This window comes from Tribolium castaneum, chromosome 9 (genome assembly GCF_031307605.1).
Source record: "Tribolium castaneum strain GA2 chromosome 9, icTriCast1.1, whole genome shotgun sequence".
Lineage (NCBI taxonomy): Eukaryota > Metazoa > Arthropoda > Insecta > Coleoptera > Tenebrionidae > Tribolium > Tribolium castaneum.
In genome coordinates this window covers 9,353,651-9,378,773 of record NC_087402.1, presented here as the reverse complement: position 1 = coordinate 9,378,773, position 25,123 = coordinate 9,353,651, and the positions used below count along the sequence as shown (strand labels likewise).

Below are 25,123 nucleotides of genomic sequence, written 5' to 3'. Positions count from 1 at the left end.
TGAAAGTTAGCAAACCCCAAGTTTTTAACCCAAAATTTTCTAATAAAATGCCACAATTCTATTTCACTGAGTGGTAGAGGAATTTCCAGCAACGTCAAAAAAACAACATAACTTGAAAATTATCACAGATAAATATGGGAAATGCTTATACAGATCGTTGCAGAAATAAATTTTCTTCCACCTAGTGAAATTATAAAATTAAAGTTGACCAAAAATTACGTTAAAATTTTGGTGTTTGTAAAGTTTTTCTAATTTTGAACACACTGAAGGAAAGATATTGTTATTTAGGTATAGGAAAAGCTGATGAAAATACCCTTGAAGTAACTCGAGTTACCTAGTAAAAACGCAGTAAAAAAGCATATCTTTCTATAATACCGACTTTTAGTATAACGGAAATACTTTCATTCAACAGAGTCTAATGGGTTATGGCTGTACACCAGTCTTCAAATAAATATCATTATCTGAAATTTAAAGACTTCTAAATGGACGGTTTAGACCGTACTGCCTGTATGGAATGTAACTGAGCTTTTTGTATGAAGCAAGCGTACATGTCGACGGATAAGTTACTTTTTATATTTGGAACAACTGCATTCATTTCATCATATTTTCCGCAGTGGCTGAAATTTCTTGTGGAACGACACAAATAAACACTGCTGGCTCTGTTTGTTGGCGATTTTCGTGAACATTTTACTGGTTTGGTGACTTATTATGTAAATATTGCATGCATTGTGGTCAAGGGCTGTTTTAGTGTTCGAAATTGTTTCTTTTTTGGTTTTAATAATGTTTTTCTTCGCAGCAGGCGACGACGAATCCCGTTCGTTCGACTTCGACATGCCGCCGTACCGCAAATCGCAGACCCTCCTGGAGCCGGATTACCGCGGTAATCACACCTACCCTCCAGACCTTCTTCCCTTCCCGCCCCGTATGTGCCAGGTGTCCCCGGCCGGTAGTTCCGCCTCGACGGTAGCAGACACATCCCGTTTACCAGCACACCACGGCCCACAATCGCCACTACACAGTCCACTGTACGACTCCAACACCCTGTACCGAACTCTTCCTTACTCCAGATCGCAATCGCCGTTCGTGGGGCCCCCCGCCCGAGTGCCCCGTCAGGGCTACGTGACGATACCCCGGCGCCCCCGGCAGCGGTGGAGCACCGACACCCCCACCACCTCCGACGTGGAGGAGCCCCTCTACGACAACCTGGGGCTGCGCACCACCGTGGACGGCAGCTCGGCTCTGTCCTTGAACAAGCTGGGGGAGGCCACCACCCCCAAGTCGATACGGCTCTTCCCCATGAGCCCCTCCAGCTGCGACCCCATCGCGGAGAACGAGCCGCCCCCCGCAGCCCCCAAGCTGTCTCCGTCGAGCACGCAGTGGGCCAAGGCGAACGCCGAGGCGTTGAGGAGTCCCGACAACAGGAGGAACTCGCTCCCAGATGGAGGGAAGGTGAAAGTAGCGCCGGTCCCTCCGCCTAAACCTAAAAAAAGGACTTCGACGGGACCACTATTCGAAGATGAAGGTGAAGACGGGACAGAAGTGTGAGAATGGCTCAAACTGGTGCGCGCAGCACTGGTGACTTGTTAAATAGTGGTGCTAAAAGTGCGGACCAAGTGTCTGGACACAGGGTTTATCGGACGATTTTTTATGAAATTTTTCTGTGCCTTAACGACGAAATCGATTTAAAGTTCTATAGCTGGTGTATCTAGTGCTTGACCCTTCGTGTGTGTTTCCTACGGGCTTCCATGGACGCGTGTGTCGTAGCGCATTTTCGAAATGATAGAGAGGGTGGAGTGTCCGTCGCAGCTAGGAAAGTTATGATCTCAAAACCGTTTGTGCATAGACAAACAGCGCTGTGATTGATGGCACCGCAACAGTATTATTAATTTAGATAAACAAGAGCTTGATGCGCGCTATCTCTATCGTCTCGGCGAAATTTCTCAGAAATTGTTGTAGTGGATGAACTGTGATCTTTTGACAGTTACAAATCGGTTAGGTTCAGCCAGATGTAAAGAGCGCTTTCACGGCAGTAGAGCCTTTATTAGCCTGCATACAGTATCATTGTTTATGCGTCATTATGTCCCTTATATTGACTTGAGATAATGGAACCGAGCAAACGACGGACGTGAACGCGCTCTTCGAGATCATACATACATTCATAGTTCTTGCTTTTTGGTGTTCCACTTTTTAATAAGAGACCCAAACCTACCCTACTTTTCAAATCGTCGCTTGTAATTAACTACAAAACTATTATTGTACTATCAAATTGTATATAGTTACATATTTTCTATGACTGTACTGTATATTCATTTTAAAATATAGAGCTAAGTGTAACGAAATCTACATAAACGATCAATAAAAAGAATATTACAGTTACGTCGAACTTTCCTTTTAGTCCAAAACCCCTCCAAAGTCACTTTTCGATCGATTTCAACTCATCAAGAACTCATCCACTAACGAAAACAACAAAAAATTTTAGTAACCCTACACTCGACTTATATCAATTGATCACCCAGACGCAAAAAACAACCATGTATTGATTTACACTGAAACTAAGCGTAACCGTATAACAGACACTAGAAGTTAAGTAATGAAATACAATTAAACTCGGATCCAGAATAACTAAAAGTCCAAGAAGTTAATAATAACGTAGACTACAGTTTATAGCATGTCGTTAACGTAGACCTCTGAAATAAGCGACTTTTACTTGGAACAGCAGCTCTCAAACTGTGCGACACGACGACAAAATGAAAATTTATAAAAACTAACCCAATGTCTTGAAAATTTGAAAGGTATTAAACAGTAGAACAAATTCTATTTTATAGCACTTTGACCAATGTATTTTTTTCTAAAAGCAATTAATAGTTCCATGCCTTTCATTCACAGTATGTGACATAATTTTTCTATTCTTAAGGAAAAAGGATAAGAAAAGTTGCTTAAATAAAATAAATCAGAATTATTCTAGAATGGGAGTGCAGTAGAAGAAAGGTTTCCAAATATTGAATTATTGAATCACGGTGGCTTGGCTATACAGGGTGAAACTGAATTCACTACACATATTTAATCGTAAGCACAGTAACAGCACGTGTTTCCTAATTTTTCGTATGTTAGTTGTTTTTAAAAGTGGGGCAAAACCCACTTACGACGCCTATGGCATGTAGGCAACTATCAGCACAGGTATGAAGAAATTAAAGGTACAAGGGAAAAACTATCTCAGTCCACGTGTCTTAGAAAATGATATAGAGTTATAATATTATGAATATTGAGAGTACTATCAGATAATTGAAGCGGGAAATACCAAATACGTCTTAAGTAAAGATCAAAATGTGTTACAAGAAAAAAATATGATGGATTAGAAAACTTTGACTAACGAAAACAAGTTTGAACTAGAAATTCGAAAACATCTGACCTACCTTACATTTAAAAAAGGCGTCGTGATTATTCTGGAAATTCGGCATTTGACCACATTTTTGCACCAAGCACTCTCACTAAGTTACACGTTAGGATAAATCTTGCGGTAACAACGCTCGAATTTTTTTTATCTGGCAGATATGCTGTTCTTATCGTCTTCCCTTGCATTTGAGGGCCAAAGGTACCATGACACAGCAGATGGCTCTAGCGATTCCACGGAAAAAATTGGACAATTTTTACGACACAAAGCACGGTACAAAGTTCAGACACTACCCTGCAAAGACACACTAACGCACTGACCTTATCTATAGGTATTACTAAACGGCGATAAAAAAGAGCAGATATTGTAATGTCAATTAAACACGTTTAATTCATTAATAAAATAAAAATGAAAGTTTTCCAAAGCAGCTTTATAGTCTTTCAATTCCAAGAAGAAACGCCTTGTGATATGTAGTGAATTCAGTTTCACCCTGTATAATAGGCCCATCTAATAAAACCCGATATTTAACTCATTAAAGGATTGTAAGAGCAAGCAAATGCAATAAAAGAACCGCTTCTAGCCGGGGATTAAGTTACGAAAGTTGAAAATTGCGAATTGATTCTTTGCAACGAAACAAAAATGTCACCTTTGGATTTAAGTAGGAAATTAATGCTTGCGGGCCCACTCTAATCTGCCAATTTGGACTCTATAGACGGTTTAAGGGATTTGGAATCGATGAAGCTAAGTACTAAAGTGCTTGTAATAATTCAGTATTTGCAGAACTGGAAGTGCGATAAGAGGTTTGTAAAAAATCAGAGGAAAAGAAAATGTATTCGCCTGTACTCATTAAGACGGTACGAAATGTAACGAAAAGCGTAATTGAAAGCCCTTGTTTACCATCCTTATAATAGTTTCCTCCTTGCGGCTCTTTTACTGAAAGCACGATTTTTTAAGAGTTAGGTTTGCAACTCGTGGAATTTTTGGTAATTCGTAACAACTCAATCCGGGCTCGGTTTGCCCAACTTTAATATTAGGGTTTTCGGCTAAGTGCCGCATTTCACCTGTGTTTCGGCGCTCGAAATTATTCGCCCAACTTAACTTTTATGCCGACGAGTTATTTTATTGCCGCGTGCATCCCTCAGTTCCTAATCAAGTCGCACCCCATTGTCATAAAAACACAATTCCAACTGACGTTTCGCCAAAATTACTGGCGTAGATTTGTGCACACACATCGATAGAATATTCACCATTAAGCACCGTAATAGGGGAAAAATGAACAAGCTGTTGCCGTGGGCCGTTCCATTATAGCGCAACGTTATCTCATTATTAAGCTTTTACACAAAAGGGAAACAGTTCGAATGAAGGGACGATTATTTTTAGTGGAGTTGCGACAACACGCCGACGAGTGCAAATCTTTCAGCCGGTGCAAGATGGCCCTATTAATATTCCAGTGTTCTTATTTATTCAAAGGCCCAGGTCTCCGGCTCACAACAAGTGCCTTTGCTGAATTTCCTATATATTCCATTTCACCTGGACTAGAAAATTGCGCCCGACTCACGAAAGAATGCTCCGCATTATCTTGCTATTTCCTAAAGCTTACCGCATTATTCGAGAATGACATAACATTCAATACTTATTTCAGGCCTTACACTACATTGATTACTTGCAAAGTAATCCAGAGCTACTTTACTCCAATCTGGAAATGTCTGATAAATCTTTCAAGGCTTTCAAAACATTTGAATAGGTAAGGCTCAGGCAAGTTTGGAGAAAGATAATTTCAGATGCATACGACTTGGAGGAAACCTTTCAGCGCTACCTACAAATGCACATTAACTACTAATCTTTTAATTCACCCCCTTGGCATGAAAATTGTGGACATAAAATACTTAGATTGTACGAACCGCAAACAATTTTGCAATAAATTAACGCACTTCCTGAACAAAACATTAGTTTTCCAGTACCGGAAGTAAACTACAGAATTCAGCTTGTTCTGCTCGTGCCATTAATTAGATGTCTAATAAATGCTAAATATTTAGCGAATTTGCTACTACTGTTAATTTTAAGCATGACGTATGATGCATTTATAATTCTCTGAAGTAATGCATTTCTGTGATTCTGTCTGTAAAAGTAAGTACCTTTGTGTTATTACAATTAACGTTGGGAAATTAGAATTAGAGAGTATTAAATCTACACTGAGTCAAAATTCTTGTAGGCAACAATACAGCGTGCTCAAAAACTGGCGCACTAACTCAATGGTGTGTGGTAGAGAACTGGTTACATATAAAGGTAAAAATAGTAAAAAAATTCTTTGTATTAAAGTTATTGATAAATAACTAATTTTAGGTAAATGATATGTGGCAACGTTGTCTAACAGTCATGATCTCAATAGAATTTGAGCAACAATAAAAATAAATTATTTTTGAAACGGTTTCCTAGGAAATAATTCCCAGTGTTGGCACATCTACATATTGTGATTTTTTTGATGAATTTTAATTTTTTTAAATTAAAAAAACTGCTAAAGCCTGATAGAAAATTTAAAAATAATTATTCGTCGTTTTGTTACGGAACGATTACCTGGTATGAAACATAAAAACATAAAAAAATAATGAAAACTAAAGAAGTTTACACATTAAGTTTGTAGCTCCAGATTTTTTAAAATATGACTTTAGGAATTTTTTCAACATTTTTCCCGTAATCTGCACTTGCTTCTCAATAACTTACCACTGAATTGGTGCGCCAGTTTTTGAGCACCCTGTATAATTAGATTTTTTTTGGCAGTGCTGGAGTAAATAATCACGTTAATGTCTAAAAGAGTTGGAAAGAGCCCTCGATAATACAATAATGGAAATTCTTGTTAATTGGCGCGCGTTGAGCCCCGTTTAATTAATTCAAGTACTTGAGAAAATTATCCGTAAGCGAGTCCACCAGGAGAATTTTTCGCCTTCTTTCAATTTATGTGTTAAATAAGATTTTCACGACGTGTTGACTCGCCCTTGGTTGAAAATCTCCCGCAATAAGCGCGTTAATTAAAAGTTAACCCATTAAAGAAAAGTCGGTTATTTATGCAATTGCATTAGGTGTCATTCCCGACACCAGAACTAGTGTGATAAAAACTCCTATTAACACTAATGGAATTCTTTCTTCGCGGAGATCAAATTATGCTATTCAAATGAGGACATGGAGGGCATTTCGACGATTCCAGCGTGTAAGCAACTCGATCTGTTCGCTGAAAAGATGGATGTTCGTTTTAATGTGCGAATTTAACCGGCATAATGGCAATTGATTTATTTCGCGCTTCACTCCTACGCGTTATTAATGGCCCCACGTTATTTTTCGAAATTGAATTTTTAATGTACTTGAACGGTTCAGTTTTTCATTCAATCCATAATTTACACCGTTCGACTCCTATTATGACATTTCATTTACCTAATTTTTCTATTTTGAGAACTGAAAAATAATCCTGCAAGGAGTCGCGCAATTCCTCTCGCACTAACAAACTACCTAATTTATAATTTCGCCGTCAAATGACGTTTCATCCTTTAGTGAACATAATAATGCCATAAAGTAAGTTTTAAAATGCAAATTTACATCGAGCTTTGAGAGTTGTTGACATCGTTTGCTCGACTCTTGATAAGTTCTTTACAATAATAACGTGCACATATTTTGCTCCAAGTCGAAATTAAATTGGAAAAACTATTATGCTTTAAGACAGAATTGCGTCAAATAACACTACTACAGAAATCCATTTTTATAAGCTGCGACAGTTTCCCCTGCAATAAAAATGCAAATCCGCATTTCTATTGGTACGTTGCAGTAACAATAACTGTATCGTTATCACAATATGACAGAGTTCGCACTTTGATAACACGTGCGAGTAAAATTTTACAGCTCAAGTTTATAAAATAAGCAAATCAATCACTTTTAATCAATAAACCATCACAACTGACCACCATTGTCCCAAAGGCCTCAGATGCCCCGTCTCGCTGTAAATTAGTCGAGTGAATTAGCAAGCACTAATTAGTCCGCTTGTGCTGAATAGTGAATAGGAAAGTTTCAGTTAGGTAGATATTAAAGCGGTTGTAATTGTTTTTTTCAATAGTGATTCTTGAGTGCCACTAAAACTTCCAAAGTGCTCATCAGTTATTGCAAGAACCATTATTTCTGTCGCTTCAATAATCGTTATGAGAGATTTTAGTGTCGACATAAAACTTTCATATAGGTATGAAGAAAATTATGTGTGGAAATAATCCGATTTAATTGATTTTTTCACCGAGTTCACGGTGAGTGAGCAGAATTTTGGGCCAAAACAAACAATGTAGACGGTCTATTGTGTACTAAATGTTAATTTGTTTAAACCTTAATACAGCTCGTGTAGCCGGTAATAAACAGGGTAAATAATTTTTGCCCACCGCCGAACATGACAGTTATCTCAATACAAGTGGAAAATAAAATAAAAACGTGAATTAAGCGGAACAAAGGAAGTCGCCCTTGTAGTCGCAAGAGGGTTCACTCTCAAACGTTAGTAAAGCGATCGTATTATTATTTCATCCAGGAGTGCAACTTGAATTTAGTAAAATCTACATAACCATTTCAACTCGACTTCGTATTAAAATTTCTATTGTGAACCCGTTCTGTAAATAACCACTGGCTTAATGACATCTAAAAGCGGACAACTCGGGAACGCACCCATCCCCAGAGTAATTAATATAAATACAACACTACCCCTAACCATGGTAAGACTCGCGTGACGCTCCATAATAACCCTCAAAGAGACGCAGTAATGAAACACTACACTTAATGGATGCAAACTTATTTCGAAATTAATTAAAATAATAAAAACTCAGGTGAAGATCGTAATTTATTAACGTGGAGCAGAGACGCCGCCGCCGCCGGCGTGCTATTATTATCAGGTAGTGTTTAATCGAACATCAAACAAATGCCATTCTGTGCAGTCATAAAATACTAAACAGAGAGATCGAAATTTGAGTTGAATAGTGGTGGAAACACGTTTAGTCTTTACTGAAAAGCTGACAAATTTTAAGTTAATTAAATAAAACAAAAAATAATTATGACCGGCTCAAATAAATATAGGTGTTATATGGTATTATTATCTGCTTTATTTAAACGAAAGAGACACGGATGTTATGAATAATGTTGCGGTGAAATTATAATAAGGGCCTCGGTGTTTTAATTTTTCAAAAAAAATTAATTAAATCATTTAATTTTCACACGGAACCTATTACTCGGATCAACCGGTGTGAGGATTAACAGCTTTTTTTACCAGAAGTGAAAACAAAACTTCGTTAAAAAAGCTTATCCAATAAAGAATTCGCTCCAAATAATTAAAAACAAACCTTTCCTTTGTCTTTTTTTAACCCTTTTATCCCGTGATTACCCGAAATCATTTAAATGTATTCCATTGACGTTTATACTACGTAATTAATATTACGAGGTTTTGTTAGTGGTGGTTTTGAGCTTAATTAGGGGAGAATTTTAACCACTAGTTTATCGATTAATTGAGGGCAGATTTTAGGTTTGCCTCGGAATCTCCTTTTTATAAGTAAAATCTAAGTTAAAAATCACATTCGCTTTTTTTGCTAATTTCGTAAACAATTATCTGAAGTGAAAACACGTAATATTTTAGTATTACGTTTAGTATAAAATTCAAAATCTGACTTTTTGATCGAAAATTACTTTTTTAATTAATATCTTTGTCTGTACGTGAAAAATTACCAAAAAAAATACGGAAGATACTTTTCTAATAGGGTAGTAACAAAGCGACCAGTAATAAATCCGATTTTGATCAGTATAAAACAATAAATGATCACTATTTAATTAATTTTACACAGTAAAAAACTAGAAGTGATTTATGTAATACAATATTTTGCACAATAAAAAGTTTTAATGAAAAGTAAAGCACGCAGTATTTTATTAAAATTAAAATTCCAAAACATAGAACTCGAAATGTAATTTCAGACTCTCCATTTTTTGAATTTTGAGTTTTATTTGCTGTGCATTTATTATTTTTACTGTGTATCTATCATTTTCTTTGAGCATTTATTACTAATTTTAGTGTGCATTAATTATTTTTACTTTGCATTTATCATTTTTTTTCAACAAAAATACTTGTCGTTTAAATAAAACACTGTGCATTTAATTTGTACCCTTTCTAAAGTACAGTCAGGCCCGTAAAATACAAAGAATTTTTATTTAATTAGATTTTTTTAGATGTTGATAAGGTCGCAGGACTCTAATATACTAGGTGCCAAGGAGTTAGTAAAATCTATTACTCTAGTAAATTTAATGTTAAAATATGTATTTAAATAAAGTAAAAAATAAAACACCCTATATTTTTTGAATTTTTTCGATGTAGCTTTTAATAGCGATGATTTTGAGCTAAGCTTTTACAGGATGTTTCACATACCTTTGTATTGTAACTCAATTTTGAAACGTGTTTTAAGCATTAAAAATAAGCTGATCCATATATATTTTTTTCTGAATACGTTTCTTTTAAATACTGCCTGTCTGTACTGATATCTACTGCATTTTTTATTTTACTCGAAGTTTTAAAGTTTACAAAAAATTACAAGAGACAAAATTGAATGGGCTTTCGAATTCTAGTAATACCAGAGCCAAATTTGTGCTACAAAATCATGAAACAATTTAAGTGCAGATGATCCTCGTAGCTTCCTTTAACAATGTTTTACTCCTTTACAATTTACACTGTTAAATTAGATGGTTATTAATTATTAAATAAAATTATTATCAAACGAATTTCGTAAAAATGTATTTTTTTTGAAGATAAAAAAATTTTTGGCAGCAAATAATTAAAAAAAAAACGAATTAAAGAATAAAAATCCAGCCAAAATTTAATGCTCTTTCTCGCGATATATTGTGTATCTATAAATTTTTCATATTTTTTTAATGTTTGAATTTTTAAGGGTCTTGTTTGACATTTCTTTAAAATGGCTAAAGTAAAGAGAGAAATACTCATACTTCTTATTATTAGAAACTTTTGAAAATATAAAAAATACGACAAATAAAATTTTGCAAATACCTACTAAATTTTTGATCCCGCGATTTCAATGTTTGCATTCCAGGAGGAAAAAAAATATTCGGCAATAAATGAAACTAAACTGGTATACTAACTGATGGTTTACTGGCCTGCGGATTATTTATAAATATCAGGATAAAGACACAATCAGAATTGCGTAACCAAGTTTTTATTTCCAAATAAGTTAAATTATAAAAGTAGCTAAACTACCAAATAAATAACTGACTGTCCGACTTCGGACACGTTTGATCCCGAAACAACTGAAACCTTCTTCTCTTGAACGTTGACTTTGAAAATACTGTCGGATTTTATCAACACCTTATCCTTGGTGGGTTCCTGGAAAGTTGGGATTTTTCTAGGCCCCAAAACCGGGTCTTGGAATCTCCAAAGCTGGATAGACTGCGCGCCTATTAAAGAAAAATGAAAAACCGAATCAACCAAGAGCAAAAATTACTTTTAATCCCTTTGATTTCCCTGGCCAATTTCTGCACTATTTTCGCGTACGTGTCCCCCTCGCTGATGACCAGCACTTGCGAGAAGAATCCCGAGTTGGGAACGGGATTAACAAACTCGACTTTCACTCCCGGTTTGCTCGAGAACTGCACAAAGGGCGAGCCCGGACAACACTCCTTCATTTTTTCATCGGCTGCTTCATCGTCCGTAAATTTCACTACGACTTCGTCGACGTTTAAAGTATTCGCCAAATAAACGCTGTTATTAGTCAGTACTTCGGCCTCGTTGAACTCGAGAGTCAACGCCAGTGCCTTAGGACCGAGCTGTTCGACTTTTTCGCGAGTCGCTTGAACGAAAGGCATTACACGCTTCATGTATTTCTTCAGCTCGGGCTTTGAGCCGAATTCCATGGCCAGGACTTTATTGTCCGGAAATTCCTTGCTTTTCTAAAAAACACGCAAAATATAAATAACCAGACCGATATCCCCACCTCGTAGTGGTTTTTCAGCGTGGTAAGAATGCAGCTCTGCCATGCGGGGAAGGTCTTGGCCACCCAAATATTTAGCACGTCTGGCTTAGGAACGGGCGCCGGGTTGGGGTTGGCCTTAGTCCTGATTCCCTGAAGATAAGTTTTGAGATGCACCCGGAACGAATGAGCGGTTTCCATGAGATATTCCGACGATTTAATTTTGATCTCGTCGATTTGTCCGACTTGAGGCCACGTCGCTTTGAAGATACTGCTTTTCTGCGAGCGAAATTATTGGATTATTACCACCGGAAGGTTTATACGAGATTAGAGTTACTTTTCCCAGTAATTTCCAAACTTGTTCGGACACGTGCGGGCAGATGGGAGCGAGGAGTATTGCCTGAACTTCGATGAAACGAACGATCAACTCCGCGTGCATTCCCTCCAAACACAATTCCCTGTATTTGTCTCTGACGGATTGAAGTTCGAAAAAACCGCTCCTGAGGGCCTCTTTAAACAGCATTTTGCCGTAGAATTCGTCCGTCTCTTTGATTTTCAGGTTGATTTCGCTCTGGAATACTTCGTCGTTGAACGTCGTTGCGGGGCCAGTCCTGCACAGGCACATCGCAACGTAACAAAAAGTCGAAAAGTACAGGGTCTATTTTTAATATATCGCAAAAACGAATACTCGCAGAGAATTTCGAGTTTGCTATTACTTACTTTTCATTTTTACCTATGCCTGTGAATTTTTTCAGAATTTTTATACAATTCCTTGTAATTTAAATTTTAAATATTTTTCGTATCATTAAAACAAACAAAATTTAAATGTCGCTAGCCCCAAATTCAAATAAACGTATGGATTTTTGCTCAAAACGCCATTTAAGCATCGTTTTAGTGCAAATATTTAAACCGTAGATTAAGCATTAAAAATACGTTGCTCCATATTTTACGAGTGGGTACATTGTTTTTTAAAAAGGTTTTTTTTATTAAACACTGCGATGTTTGTGATGATGTCGACTATGTCTGTTCACATGTTACTATTTCAACCGAAAACGGTACAATTTACAAAATAATTCTAAATTGAATGGGCTTTTATTTTCTAGAAATTAATTTTATTTAAGAAAACATCACTTGTAATTGAAATCAGTTAATAGAAGTACTACATATTTCAAAAAATTTTAATCGTATTTCAGATTAATGAATTTGGAATGAGAATGTTAATTGTAATTTAGAAATTGTATAGTGTATTTCAGAAAGAGTATAAATTGTAAGTAATTCATACTTGACTTTTTTCAACTGGGAGAAAAGACAGATGTAATTCAGTGCAGCAAAGGTTTAATAAAACAGAGTAAAATCAAAATCCAGGAGTTGTTTTTTTTTAATAAATTTCATGCTTTGTACAACAGTTTACTAATGTTAATTATGATTCAGAGATCACAGTTAATATTTCGAGATTATATACTATTTGTAGTAATCCAATTTGGTTTGAATTAAACCAGAATTAAAAGCTAACTTAGAATTATTTTGCCCACATTCTAATGTCTTACTTTATGGACGAGTTGTTTTTTATTGTTTCAGATAAATTTTTGATATTTTTTTTGTACTATTGAAAAGAAAATCTTTCAACAGATGATTTTGGATGATGTCTCTTCACAACGGACATTTTTTTAAAACATAACAAAATCTGTATTAAAATTTCCACCTCCCATTAGCGGACACCCCTCCACAACGGACAATTAAAAGTTCCTCATCAGTGTCCGTTGTTGAGAGAGCCCCCGGTTTATAAAAGCGTCTTTAATTTAATCTGCAATTAAATGCGTGATTAACTGATCACGTGACCAAACTGCAATTCGCGCTAACTTTTAACAAAGAATTTAAATTTAAAGGAGCTTTCTAGAAACTTACTCTGAGGTTTTTATTTTACTGAACATCACACAACGCTATTAATCCTATGTTCAATTTAAAAAAAATAATACCAATGCTTTACTAGAATTCTTTCTATATTCTGTGGTGAAGAGTTTATTTCGCTGAGCATGTAACATTTTTAATTGTATTACCCTAAGGAAACGCCAATGATTAGCAAAATAAAATCTTCTCTGTAAATGTTTTTCTATGAATTTTTTTCTCTATCGTTTAGAGTTGCAACGGTTTAACCCTCCATCAATAATTATGAGTTATCAGTGTTATTACCCTTAAAAAAACTCAAAATGCAAATAATATCCTTAACTCTTTTCAATCAGTTTATAAAGCAGACTACAAAGGTAGTTTAATAAAAGTTAAAAAAATTAAAGAACAATTTTATTTCATATTTAATTTAGCAAGAGACCTGCTTTCCAAAAACTTACCTCAATTGTCCTTTATTTTCCAAGATCTCCTTCACCCATTCAATAAACGTGTACAGCCTCAAAATCCCTGCATCTGCCATACTTTCAACAAAATTCGCATCTTCAATCGAATCCCCGGCATCAGCGAGACACAGTCTCGTCCCATCTGCGCTAAACTTCTCCACAGCTTCACTCAAAGTCAAGAAATTACCGTCAGACTTGGACATTTTCGCTGAATTGAGTAAAAGATGACCATTAGCTCGCACACCTCTTGGCCACTTATCCTCCTCTTCAGGCCAAATCGCACAATGATTGTAAATAAAATAGGTCAGATGGTTCTGTACCAAATCCTTTCCAGACACTCTCACATCAACAGGATACCAATAATTAAACTCGTGTTTCATCAAATCGAGAGATTCTTTCTTAATCCCAGAATTCGCCGGGAATGGAGCATTTTTGAAGAAGATGTAATCCCAAACTTCGGGAGTCATCTGCTCCGGTTTGATACCAAGAGAGTTGGGTTTATTACCACGGAACGAATTGCCTTGGAGCAAATGAGCGACGGAGTAGTAGGCGTTGTAGATGGTAGAGTCAGACAAGGATTCGATTAACCATTGTTCATCCCATGGTAATTTGGAACCAAGTCCATAGGTTCTGGAACAGGCGTGCTCACGGAGCCAATCCAGACACCCAATGAAGTTCCTCCGGACTTCCTCATGGTACGTATTCATCTGATCTAGCACTTTATGTGCCAATTTCTTCCAGGCCTCTTCCCCGTAATCAAGGAACCACTGGTCACACAAAGCAACAACGCACTCGTCCCCCGATCTCGAAATTATACTTTTCTCGGGTTCGTAATAAATAACCGCTTCGTTTTTATCAATCAACACCTTCTGAAGCGATTTTTTTATGTCTTGGATTTTTTTACCCTTAAATTCGCCCACGATCATCACCCCGTCATAAAAACCCTTCAAGTAGACCATTTCTTTGGCCTCGAGCAGCTTTTCTCGGTCATTTTGACTCTGAATTTTCAATTTTTCGTACACGGTTACGGCCGAAAGTTTACCAAAATCGGGTACTTCAACTATGGGAACGGGCTCAAATGGTAGAACCATTTCGTCTTTAATCCCGTATTTCTCCCTAAAAGGGTGCTTCTTTTTCAAATCGACTAGCGCAGCGTAATCGTCGGGAGAATCAGAAGGGACACTTGTCACAACTCCTGTACCTTTATCCTCTTTGATGGTAAGCATGGGTAAGGCGTAAATTTTGTCATAGTGGGTCAAGGGCGCTTTGAGGGCACAACCCAGAAGATCCTGGTTGAAAAAATGAATAAAAACAGTTATTGTTAGCTTAATTGGCAACAGTCATTCTCACGTAAACGTATTTTCAATGCAAATTCAGAAAAAAACGCCGATGTATTAGTTATTATTGGGAACAAATTATAGTGTACGTGAAAATAGCAACTATTGTTAGGTGGAAATAATAATTTCAAATAGACCGCCTTCAACTTCATTGTCAAACCAACCAATCAAATGTGGTATGCTTGACGAAATGCGTAAATGTCATTTGTTTCATAGCGTCCTTTAGTTCTTCTATGTTGTAAAAATAAGTGTGTTTGTGCCAAAAGGACTGAAATCAATTTCAGAAACGCTCAAAAACGAAGGAGATTAAGATCAGTTATTATTTTTTTAATTAAGTATAGTTCAGATAAGCTTCTGTTCCAAAACAAAATCTGCCGTGCTAAGCAAAAACGTCATAACTGATTTTATATGAATCTTGAGTTATGTCTTGTTTTCTACATTTTCAGAGTGCACTGTTATTTTAAATGCTAGTAACATGGAATGTTGAAGTCAACCTAACAATTTATTTGTAAAAAGGAAATATGTATGCAATTATATCCATTATTTTGCCAAATCGCTGTTATTCCACATACGACGTTAAATTTTTATTTATTTTTTTAATTAAGTAAAAGTAACTAAGTAAAAAAGTCGTAACTACAAAAATATTTATTAACGGCTTTAAACAAATGAAATAATACATAACAACAGGAAATTTATAAAAAAATGTACCCAAGAAATTACACCTAGCGTACGCTACTTTTGAAATAAAAGCAAATTTTGCCAAAAAATCAATCGGTTTTCTGGTAGAATATTTTTAAATTTTTTTAAGAGTTCCTGTTTTCTTTCTGTATCTATGCCATTTGTTGTGTGTTTTTGAGTGGGTTTTTTGAATATGATGTTATTGATGTTAGAAAATTTAACTCTATAAAGCCATTATCAAAACTGCATTTATATTTCATGGTTTTTTTTCCTCGTTCAAACGTAAGGTTAACCATGTCGCTTAGGTAAGGTCGATTAATAATTTTGATCAATTTGTACTGTGAATTGTAGTCTTGCCATCTGAAAAAGTTTTCAATTTTCATTTGTTTAATTTTAGTTCTTGTACCCGTCCTTCCAACCGAATTGACAAAATCGTCAAAGTCATACACTTTTTTTTGTTTTTTTAATTGTAATTCGACTTGGTAATCAACCAAACTTGGTACCTAATGTTTTTGATTAATTTTAGAAAATATACAATTTTTGATTCATTAATGAGTGGGTTTCATATACATTTTATAGTTACGACTTTCTTGCTAAGTAATATTGCACAAACCCCACATACGTTAATTTTATTTACGTATTTCGTCTTATTAATTTCTGGATAATATCTATTAAAGTTATTTAGAATCAAAGTTATTGCACTATTGATCTCAGATTTTGTGTTATCTCAAATTTGACAAAAAAGTCAGTTACGACGTTCTTGCTTAGCACGGCAGAAATATTCAGTTATATATGCCTAAAAGGGGGAATTTTGACTTATCTCATGTCATTTTGGGACGAAAGTAAGCGGTATTAGTGATTTTCACTTTATTTAAGTAAAGAAAAACCACCATATGTCTCGTATACTCAATGAGTGTATATTTACTCTTCAAAAAATATCTAAGAAGTGCCAATGAATTTACAAATTACAAATGGCTGACACTCACCACCAACTTTTTTCCATTTAATAATTTTTCATTTTACTTAATTTACTATTAGGATCTTAGAGAACTCACAAAAAAATTAGATTAAACCTAAACTGTAGGAAAAAATTTAAAAAATCGAAAGTTACCTGTCCCACCAAATGCGCAACAATCTCAAATTTCCCATCAACCTCCGTAAACCCTTGATAGCTCATATTCCGAGCTGAGCGCTCGGTGCAAATAAAAATTTCGCCAGATTTGACCGCAACTGCGGCATATTTCATATCAGGCCTGACCCAACAATTAGTCTGTCCGTACATTGTCTCGGGCCTTAAAGTCGCCGCTACTAGATAAACCGGTTTATTGGCGAGTTTACTGCAAATTAAAAAGCATAATAAAGCTACTCTCTATTTTTACGAGTTGTTGTACCTCAATTTCGCCGGATATGGAGGTAATAACTTCATTTTAATTAAAGTATACTCCTGGGGACCCACCCCTTCGCCGGTGGACCTATCATGGTCCATACACGGCTGGCCATCGCGAGGTGAATAAATCGTGTAACGTTTACCGAATTTAATTTTGTTGCGTTCTTTCAAACGAATGTATTGCCAACGGACGAAGGAATCGAAAAAGGGGTTCACGTCGGTGGTTATGAAGGTGCGTCTCCAGTCGACGTAAACCCCAAATCGGTCCAAGTCCTGGACGGCAAGGGGCGGGAAATAATCCAGCCAGTAATCAGCGTCCGCAAATTTTTTTATTTCCTCGTCCTGGAGCCCTAAACTGTACATAATCTGCCACTGGTATTTGGCAGCGCCCGCTTTAGCCACTGCTTTGCTCTAATTAAGAAAGTGTCAATTATTTGGCGTGAATTAGCAACGATTTACCTTTTTTCCTTTACTCTTATCTTTAATAACAACGTCATCATTCTCCTCAACTTTTATTTCTTCCTCGACTGGGAATTTAGGGGGGTACCCGAACATTTCCATCTCGCGTTTTAATTTATCAGCACATGCTTTAATCGGCATTCCGGTGCAGTGAAAACCGAAGGGAAACAACGCATTTTTCCCCTTCAGTTTGTGATACCTGACGGAAAATTCAGCCTTTGATAGAGAGAACGTATGGCCAAGGTGTAAACGGCCGTTCATGTATGGAAATGGGAAAGTGCACAAAAACTTATCATCTTCTGATTTTCGGGGCTGTTTGGGCGCGTCGATTTCGTGCAATTTCTCTTTCTTCCATCTGTCCTGAACCTCACGCTCGATTTTTTGTAGATATTCTACCTTGAACGTGCCCTTTCGCTCAACTGCAGTCTATAGAATTATCATTAAACGATTGTTAATCTACTGTGTGTTACAATTACCATTTTTAGCTTCTTTTTTTGTTTAAATTAAAAAATCACTGAACGAACACGTTGACATAACACATGGGCGAGTTAACCTCACTTTTTGCCAGGTAAAGCCATAAAAAATGATGCAATCGTCGGCACAATTGATAATTTCTACTTTATCGCGTTAATCAGAATTTATGCTAGACGTTGTAAAAACTGCATGAACTTAATTAAATAGGGAAAAAACGTTAAGGGTGTTGATTTGAGGTTATGTAATGAATTATCAATTTTTTCTAAATAGCTTTTTTATTAATGAACAGAACTACACAAAAACGAATTAAATAACATTCTAATTATTATATACAGCAATCAGTCCCTAGATTCGTGTCTTCCACTTAATTTAAGATTTCTTTTCTGCATCTTCCTTTTCCTTCGCCAACAAAAGCGCACTTTTGATGCCAACCTTCTCCAACTCCTCGATCAGATCCCCCGACTGGTGCATTTGCAGCATTATATCACAGCCTCCCACAAATTCGCCGTTGATAAAAACCTGTGGTATTGTGGGCCAATTTGAAAAATCCTTAATCCCCTGCCGTAGCGACTCATCAGACAGGACATCATGGGCGTCATACTGCACCCCATGCATTCGTAAAATTTGCACAACCGCATTGCTAAAGCCACACCGGGGCTGTTCGGGAACCCCCTTCATAAAAACCACAACTTTGTTATTGTTGACCATTTTTTTAATTTCTTCGGCCGGTTTTGTGCTATAAAACCTGGCGAGAGTGGTCGCATTTTGTAACAGGTTTCTACTCTTTGTGAAAAAATTTAAACTCATTTTTTGTTTGAATTTGTATAACCTCACTTTTAGACAGATCGGGGGTGGAAACTAGAGATTTTCGTTCCGTGTTGGCAACCTTGTTAATTGCTTGACAAGAAACAGGTTGACAGGAATGAGCCGCAAAATTAATAAATTATTGTTTTTTGCCAATATTTCAAACAGCAATTCAGGTATCTCAAGTTTTTTTCTAACTAATTGGCGTTCTCTACCAGTGTTGGTTTTTCTTTGTTTCAAAAACAACGTTTTTTATGGTTTTAGCGTCCACAGAATAGATTTATTGGAATAAGTTGAGGTAAGACTATGCTAATTGTTCGTTTTTTGTAACATAAATGCTTTGAAACGTATTCTATCACGTTTTTATTTGTACTCCATTCAAACATGACACGATTTTTTATCATTGTTTTTTCTTATTTACTTTGCGTTTTGTTTACACTAAAACCGCGTTTTTAAACTATTTGATATCGAACTAATTGCTACAAAAGTGCAAACTTGCAGTGTTTTCGAAATAATTCTTTAAGGTAGGTTGATGTTAGTAGTTTTCTTGAAGTACCGTACTCTCAAATATCCTTGCGTTGAGAGTCCCCATTTTAGGCAATGTCTTGGCCCCAGTGGTCCGCAGCCCCTCAGCCGTCAGTCCCCCCAGTGCTGAACCCAACCACTCCCGTTATAAATTCAGCCCCGAGTGTGGTTCCCCCTGGTTTACAATACACTCCAGAGCAGTGGGCCCAACTGCAACAACAAAACTGGAACCAGTGGGCGCAATGGCAACAACAGTACCAACAGTGGCACCAACAATACGGTGCCGAGGTACTGTCTCTTATTTTGTGTTTTTTGTAAATAAAGTTATGACGATTTTTAGTACCAGAAATCGATAAATGCTCTTGCTCAAGCAGCCCAAGTACAACAAACGCCAGCGTTGCCGAATGTGGCAGTGCCGCCTCCTTTACCGGCCGATAATCGGCCGCCGCCACCGGTGGACGAGCCGCCGCCTCCGTCCTATACTTCCGCGCCGCCTCCAAGTCACGGTTACAACACCGCCCCCCCGCTAAAAACAATGCGCCAGAGTTGGAGCAATCAGAATTATAGATTTGAACAACAAAAGAGAAATTATGAGCAACCTGATGATGTTAATAAGCGACCAATGGTCAATAAGCCTGGATGGCAGCAACCGCGGCCTTCTAAAGACAATCTCGAGGAGTTGTCTGAAGCGGAGAAAAAATTCGATAAACAATTTGCTGAATGGGAGGCACAATTTAATAAATGGAAGGAGCAAAATGCGGAACATCCCGATAAAGAGCAGTACCGGGAGTATGAGAAAAAATGGGAGAGTTGGAGGGCACAACTCCTGGAAAGGAGGGAGCAAATGAAGAGGAAGAGATTGGGATTGGCTGTGGATTCGCCCAGTAAAAGTAGACCTGGATCGGGGCAAAGTTTTAATTCTCCTCAAGCAAACTTTAACCAACCTCCACCTAAAGTATTACCTAGTGTTCCTCCAAAAGAAGGGCTGCTTCCGCTTCCTCAACCCTCTTTTAATAAACCACCACCGACTTTAAACGATGAGCCTTTGAAATTTAAGGACTCTAAACCTGTGCCCGAATTGGACGACTCTGTGTCCAGTTTTTTCAAACCTAACACTGGGGGCGGAATCCCAGGCTTAGACTTGGTTAAAGATGATCCAAAACCTGACAAAAGTGCAACTGAAGATGTTGTGCTCGTTGATCCTGAAGAAAAGGAGAGAGAGAAGAAAGGACCTGACTTTGATGCCATTTCCAAGGGTATTAATACGATTCTCGGAGACCAAAAACTGCTTAATATGTTATCGTTAGTCTCCCAGACACAAAACCCAAAAATCAGTGATAGTTTAACAAACACTGTTTCATCAATTAAAGAAGACAGTCAAAATCCGTTCCAGGAACAGTCAAATCAAAGTTTCGACGATCATTCCAATCACGGGGAAAGTTACGCACAAAGAGAATTTGTTAATTTTGATGATCAAACTCGGAGTAGCTTCACGATGGTTAGCAACGACCAGGAAACGAGATTCGATGGACTTGGAAGTTTCGTCGAAAAGAATCAAAATCAGTTCCCGAATCGATTTGGGAATTTTAATCAAGGAAATCGCTTTGGGAGTTTCGACGAAGGGAAAAGCAATTTTGGTGCAAGACCCGACGAAAGGTTTCCACCAGGAGGCCCGAATCAGACTAGATTTCCACCAAATCAAGATCAAAATAGGTTCGGTTTAAATCAAGACAAGTTTGCTCCGAATCAAGATCAGTTTGGTTCAAATGTAAATAGGTTTGGTTCAAATCAAGATAAGTTCGCTCCGAATCAAGACCAGTTTGGTCCAAATCAAAATAGGTTTGGTCTAAATCAAGATAAATTTACTCCGAATCAAGATAGGTTTGGTCCAAATCAAGATAAGTTTGCCCCGAATCAAGATCAGTTTGGTCCAAATCAAAATAGGTTTGGTCCGAACCAAGATAAGTTTGGTCCAGGTCAGGACAGGTTTGGTCCGAATAGGTTTGGCCCTAATCAAGGCAGAAACGGGCCGAACCAACGGTTTGGGCCTAATCAGAATAGGTTTGGTTCTAATCAGGGCAAGTTTGGTCCGAATCAGGATAACTTCGGGCCGAATCAGGAACAATTTGGTCCGAATCAGCAGAGATTCGGCCCGAACCAAAACAGGTTCGGTCCCAATCAAAATAGATTTGGCCCGGGTCCGAATCAGGGTAAATTTGGCCCAAACCAGGATCAGTTTGGGAGAAATGAAAGTTTTAATCGAAACAATGATCGGAATTTTTCAAGAGGTCCGCCCCAGAAAGGACAGTTTAATTATAATAACGATAATAACTTCAATCAGTATGACAATGATCAGGGATATAATGAAGAAGAGTATGAGGAAAATTACGATTACGATCAAGTGGCGTCTAATTTTGAGGAAGAAACAAGTCATTCAATGGACTGGAAAGAAGAAGAAAATTATGAAGATCAAAACCAACCGCCAGTAGTTGAGCAAGAACCGCCTGAAGCACCGAAAATAACTGGAATTTTTCAACCGTCGGAAGTTATCGATTATGAGCATAAACCTCCCAAACTTGGTAAATAAATTACTCAGTATCATTAAAATTTTACCAAGAAGAAATAGGAATTGTTTAACGAAACTTCGCACAAATGTTGACTATTAGCAGGTTATTAAATGACTTAAATTTGAACAATTTTATACAACTGGCAAAGGAGTTTTTAGCATTTCACTTCTTTTACCAGCAAATGTTCTTCTACTTTTTTGCTTTTCTGACTATGTTCTGTAGTGTTTTTTTATTCGTTTAGTTTTAGGTCTTACAAAAGGGCAAATATGGCTAGAGTTAGATAAAAAGGCACGATTTTTGGGCTACTAATAGGGGGTTTTTCACGTAGACAAATTGCTATTTGTTTGAATACAAATTTAATAGTACATAAATTATAAATATAGAGTGTTTAAAGTGCAGCATTTGATCCCGCGAGTGGAGTATGTTGTCCGGAGGGCAAAGCCTTAATATACTTAATAAACGCTATTTTGCAAAATTATTTATTTTTTTGCACTTCGTAGACTAAAATAGATACTTTAGTTTTTGTCTTCAGGGACTAAAGTGGGTATTTTATTCCATAGAGATTAAATATCGACTGAATCCCCTAGAGAGTTCATTTATTCTTTGTCATACTCTAGGCATCACTGCGTTTTTAAAGCCTTTAAACTCGAATGAATTTAAAAAAACACAAAAAGATAATCAAATAAGCAAAAAATTGGAAGAACAGTACTTGGTGGTAAAGAACTTAACCGATAAAAACTTTCTTATCACTTGATTAAAATAGTTAAAAATCATGCTAATAGTCTAACATTTGTGCCAGGTTTCGTCAAAAAATTCCTATTCTTTCTTGGTGTTCTATGACACTAAATAAGTTCTTGCTGATTTGTTTTTATAGGGGAGCCGGAAGTTCTGATCGAACCTATTTACATGTTTGACTACCGTCACAAACCGTTGAGTCGGATTCCAATTCCTCAAAGGCCTAAATGGCTTGCCGATGTCGTTAAAAACATAAGAGAATTTGATCCTCCAACTGTTAGGCCTTACGAACCAAACTTGCGAAGGTATCCTCCACCTGTTGATCACTGGAGGAAAGATCGCTACCAAGAAAACTGGTCGCCTCATAATAGACGAAGTTACAATGACGAAAGACGACCATATGGTGATAGATACGACGAGCCACCAATGGAGAAAAGGAGAGAAGACCGGAGGAGTTATCCGGAAGAGAAGAAACAGTTTAATAGAATGGAGTTGGAGGAAGAGAAAATAAGTGATACGGAGTGGCCAGACGATGATTTTGAAGCGGAAAAACCGATTTTTACGAAATTTCAAAAACCGGACAAACCTACAAAAAATGTTGTCTTGATCGAGGATTTGATCAGTCCTCCTGGCAGGTTTAAGCGCCCTCCACGCATCGTAATAATACTGAGAGGTCCTCCAGGGAGTGGCAAAACATTCCTTGCGAAACTCATCAAAGATAAGGAGGTGGAGAATGGCGGTTCGGCGCCACGTATTTTATCCCTTGATGATTATTTTATGGTCGAACAAGAGAAAGAAGTGACTGAAGAGGGCAAAAAAGTGAAGATTAAAGAAATGGTTTACGAGTATGAGGCCGAGATGGAGGAGTCCTACCGGACATCTTTAATCAAATCATTCAAGAAAACCATAACTGACGGTTACTTCTCGTTTATTATTGTGGACAATGTCAACGACAAAGTGAAATATTTCGGTGAAATGTGGAGTTATGCGAAACAGTACGGTTTTCAGGTTCGGGCAATATTCACGGATTGGTTCGTGATCTTGGTTTGGTTGTTGCAGGTTTACATTTGTCAGTTAGATTTGGACGTTCACACTTGTTCCAAACGAAATATTCACGGACGATCTGAGGCTGACATCGAAAAGTGTGTCTCAAACTGGGAACCCACTCCTCAACATCACCCCATTCTCGACGCCACAAGTCTCCTCCAATCAGCGTCGATTCCCGAAGTCGAAATGGAAGAAGTTAACTCACCTGAAAGTGATCTGAACGAATGTGACGGGTCGGAGGTAAGATAGTGGTCAAAGTAAGGAGAAAAATAGTTCGACGACTATTCAACTTATTATGTAACTGGTGTTTTTCCACAGCATAATATGGTGTTTCGATCGTATTTCTGTTAGATTTGATTTCGTTGTAAATTTTTGTTGTTTTCATTTTATTTTGTACTAAAAAGTCAAGTCTCCCTCAGGACCAAGTAGCTAGAAGCAAGTGGGACACTTTCGACTGTTCTGTTGACAATCTCGGTAAGTTGTTCAAATAACACAACGCTCGTTTAGTATTTTAGTATCTCTCGTACATGTACTCGAAAATTTTCACATATTTTACATTGTTTTGTAAAATGTGACTCTTGGTTTTCAGCCCAACTTTACATTGCGAAATTGTATACTTCTTTCAGTCAAACATTATTTTATGTATTGACATAAATTATCGCTATTGCGTATTAAAAGTTTTATTTTTATTACTTTTTTTGGTTCCCTAATATAATAGAATTGTGTTTAGACCTATTTTTTGGCGGAAAAAGCGCAGTGCCATTTTAAGATCGTACCTACTTCTAAATTTGATTAATCTTATTTCGTTATCTTTTATTGTATTTAAATAATTGTCTAAATTGCTGCTGTTTGTCTATTTTGGTGAACATTTCAGTGGTGTGTGGACCGTTTCTTCAGGCCTTTCCGTGGGTTTTTCGGAAAAGTGCGAATTTTTGTTGCATTGTGCTTTTTGTGTGTTTCAGCGAAACTCGATGGCGTCAGCAAACCCTTACGACACCGGACCATGGAAGAATACCTCCAATTGGATACAGAGTGGACTCCCATCAAACCCACCAAACCCGGGCAAAAGAGAGTCAGTTCGTTCAAGCAACTAACTCTATTATTTCATAATTGGGCCAATTTCAGGTCAGATGGGCCGATTTGGAAGAACAGAAACAACAAGAGAAGATGAGAGCAATTGGATTTGTCGTTGGACACACAGACTGGGACCGAATGATGGATCCGACAGGGGGCAGTTCTGCGCTAACTCAAACGAAATATATCGAACGAACGGGACGGTTTAAAGTTGATCAGAAATAAAAACACTTTTTTGTCATTTTTTTTATTACGAGTGAACATTTAGTTGTATACTAATAATAAATTAAAAATCATGGTTTTACGGCTTTTTCGCTAGTCCGG

General features: G+C 37.1%; 4 protein-coding genes across 22 annotated transcripts in view; 2 read left to right on the top strand and 2 right to left on the bottom strand.

Annotated features, from left to right (window-relative positions):
- The window catches only part of kek5 (kekkon 5), a 176,315-nt gene extending 173,939 nt beyond the window's left edge, over positions 1–2,376 (top strand). For all 18 annotated transcript variants that reach the window (XM_064358673.1, XM_064358672.1, XM_015979390.2 and 15 more), the window contains one exon: positions 797–2,376. In XM_064358673.1, the coding sequence (XP_064214743.1) occupies positions 797–1,545 (749 nt within the window). In that variant the 3' untranslated portion in view covers positions 1,546–2,376. The remainder of the gene's footprint in view (positions 1–796) is intronic.
- An 8,222-nt stretch (positions 2,377–10,598) lies between these two features.
- LeuRS (Leucyl-tRNA synthetase) lies at positions 10,599–18,172 on the bottom strand. Its single transcript, XM_008194478.3, has 9 exons — positions 18,050–18,172; positions 17,574–17,999; positions 17,119–17,525; positions 16,839–17,064; positions 13,710–15,001; positions 11,702–11,975; positions 11,389–11,643; positions 10,900–11,344; positions 10,599–10,852 (listed from the first exon to the last, which is right to left on the bottom strand). The coding sequence occupies exons 1-9, from the start codon at positions 18,050–18,052 to the stop codon at positions 10,647–10,649; spliced, it is 3,534 nt and encodes a 1,177-aa protein (XP_008192700.2). The 5' UTR covers positions 18,053–18,172; the 3' UTR covers positions 10,599–10,646.
- Positions 18,173–18,303: 131 nt separating this feature from the next.
- On the bottom strand, positions 18,304–18,884 carry Grx5 (Glutaredoxin 5). The gene has a single exon (XM_970290.5). It carries the CDS (start codon positions 18,852–18,854, stop codon positions 18,417–18,419), a length of 438 nt encoding a protein of 145 aa, XP_975383.4. The 5' UTR covers positions 18,855–18,884; the 3' UTR covers positions 18,304–18,416.
- A 16-nt stretch (positions 18,885–18,900) lies between these two features.
- Positions 18,901–25,101, top strand: LOC664279 (YLP motif-containing protein 1). Of its 2 annotated transcripts, XM_015979204.2 has the most exons (9): positions 18,901–19,027; positions 19,116–19,149; positions 19,449–19,664; positions 19,717–21,955; positions 22,818–23,686; positions 23,738–23,965; positions 24,145–24,199; positions 24,688–24,797; positions 24,851–25,101. In XM_015979204.2, exons 3-9 carry the CDS (start codon positions 19,452–19,454, stop codon positions 25,022–25,024), a joined length of 3,888 nt encoding a protein of 1,295 aa, XP_015834690.2. In that variant the 5' UTR covers positions 18,901–19,027; positions 19,116–19,149; positions 19,449–19,451; the 3' UTR covers positions 25,025–25,101. The 2 variants fall into 2 exon arrangements, with proteins under 2 accessions (XP_015834690.2, XP_064215144.1); XM_064359074.1 differs by lacking the exon at positions 24,145–24,199 and having other exon boundaries at positions 19,009–19,149.
- The last annotated feature ends 22 nt before the right edge of the window (positions 25,102–25,123 follow it).

What these genes read in the sequence shown, in the direction of transcription:
- Grx5 (XM_970290.5), bottom strand. Translation starts at nt 18,854, where the DNA reads ATGAGTTTAAATTTTTTCACAAAGAGTAGAAACCTGTTACAAAATGCG.
- LeuRS (XM_008194478.3), bottom strand. An exon ending in CCATATCCGGCGAAATTGAG is followed by an intron (nt 17,065 to 17,118) that starts GTACAACAACTC and finishes TTTAATTTGCAG; the next exon opens with TAAACTCGCCAATAAACCGG. An exon ending in GGAAATCAAAGGGATTAAAA is followed by an intron (nt 10,853 to 10,899) that starts GTAATTTTTGCT and finishes TTTCTTTAATAG; the next exon opens with GCGCGCAGTCTATCCAGCTT.
- LOC664279 (XM_015979204.2), top strand. Translation starts at nt 19,452, where the DNA reads ATGTCTTGGCCCCAGTGGTCCGCAGCCCCTCAGCCGTCAGTCCCCCCA. An exon ending in ACCAACAATACGGTGCCGAG is followed by an intron (nt 19,665 to 19,716) that starts GTACTGTCTCTT and finishes GACGATTTTTAG; the next exon opens with TACCAGAAATCGATAAATGC. An exon ending in ACGAATGTGACGGGTCGGAG is followed by an intron (nt 23,966 to 24,144) that starts GTAAGATAGTGG and finishes AGTCTCCCTCAG; the next exon opens with GACCAAGTAGCTAGAAGCAA.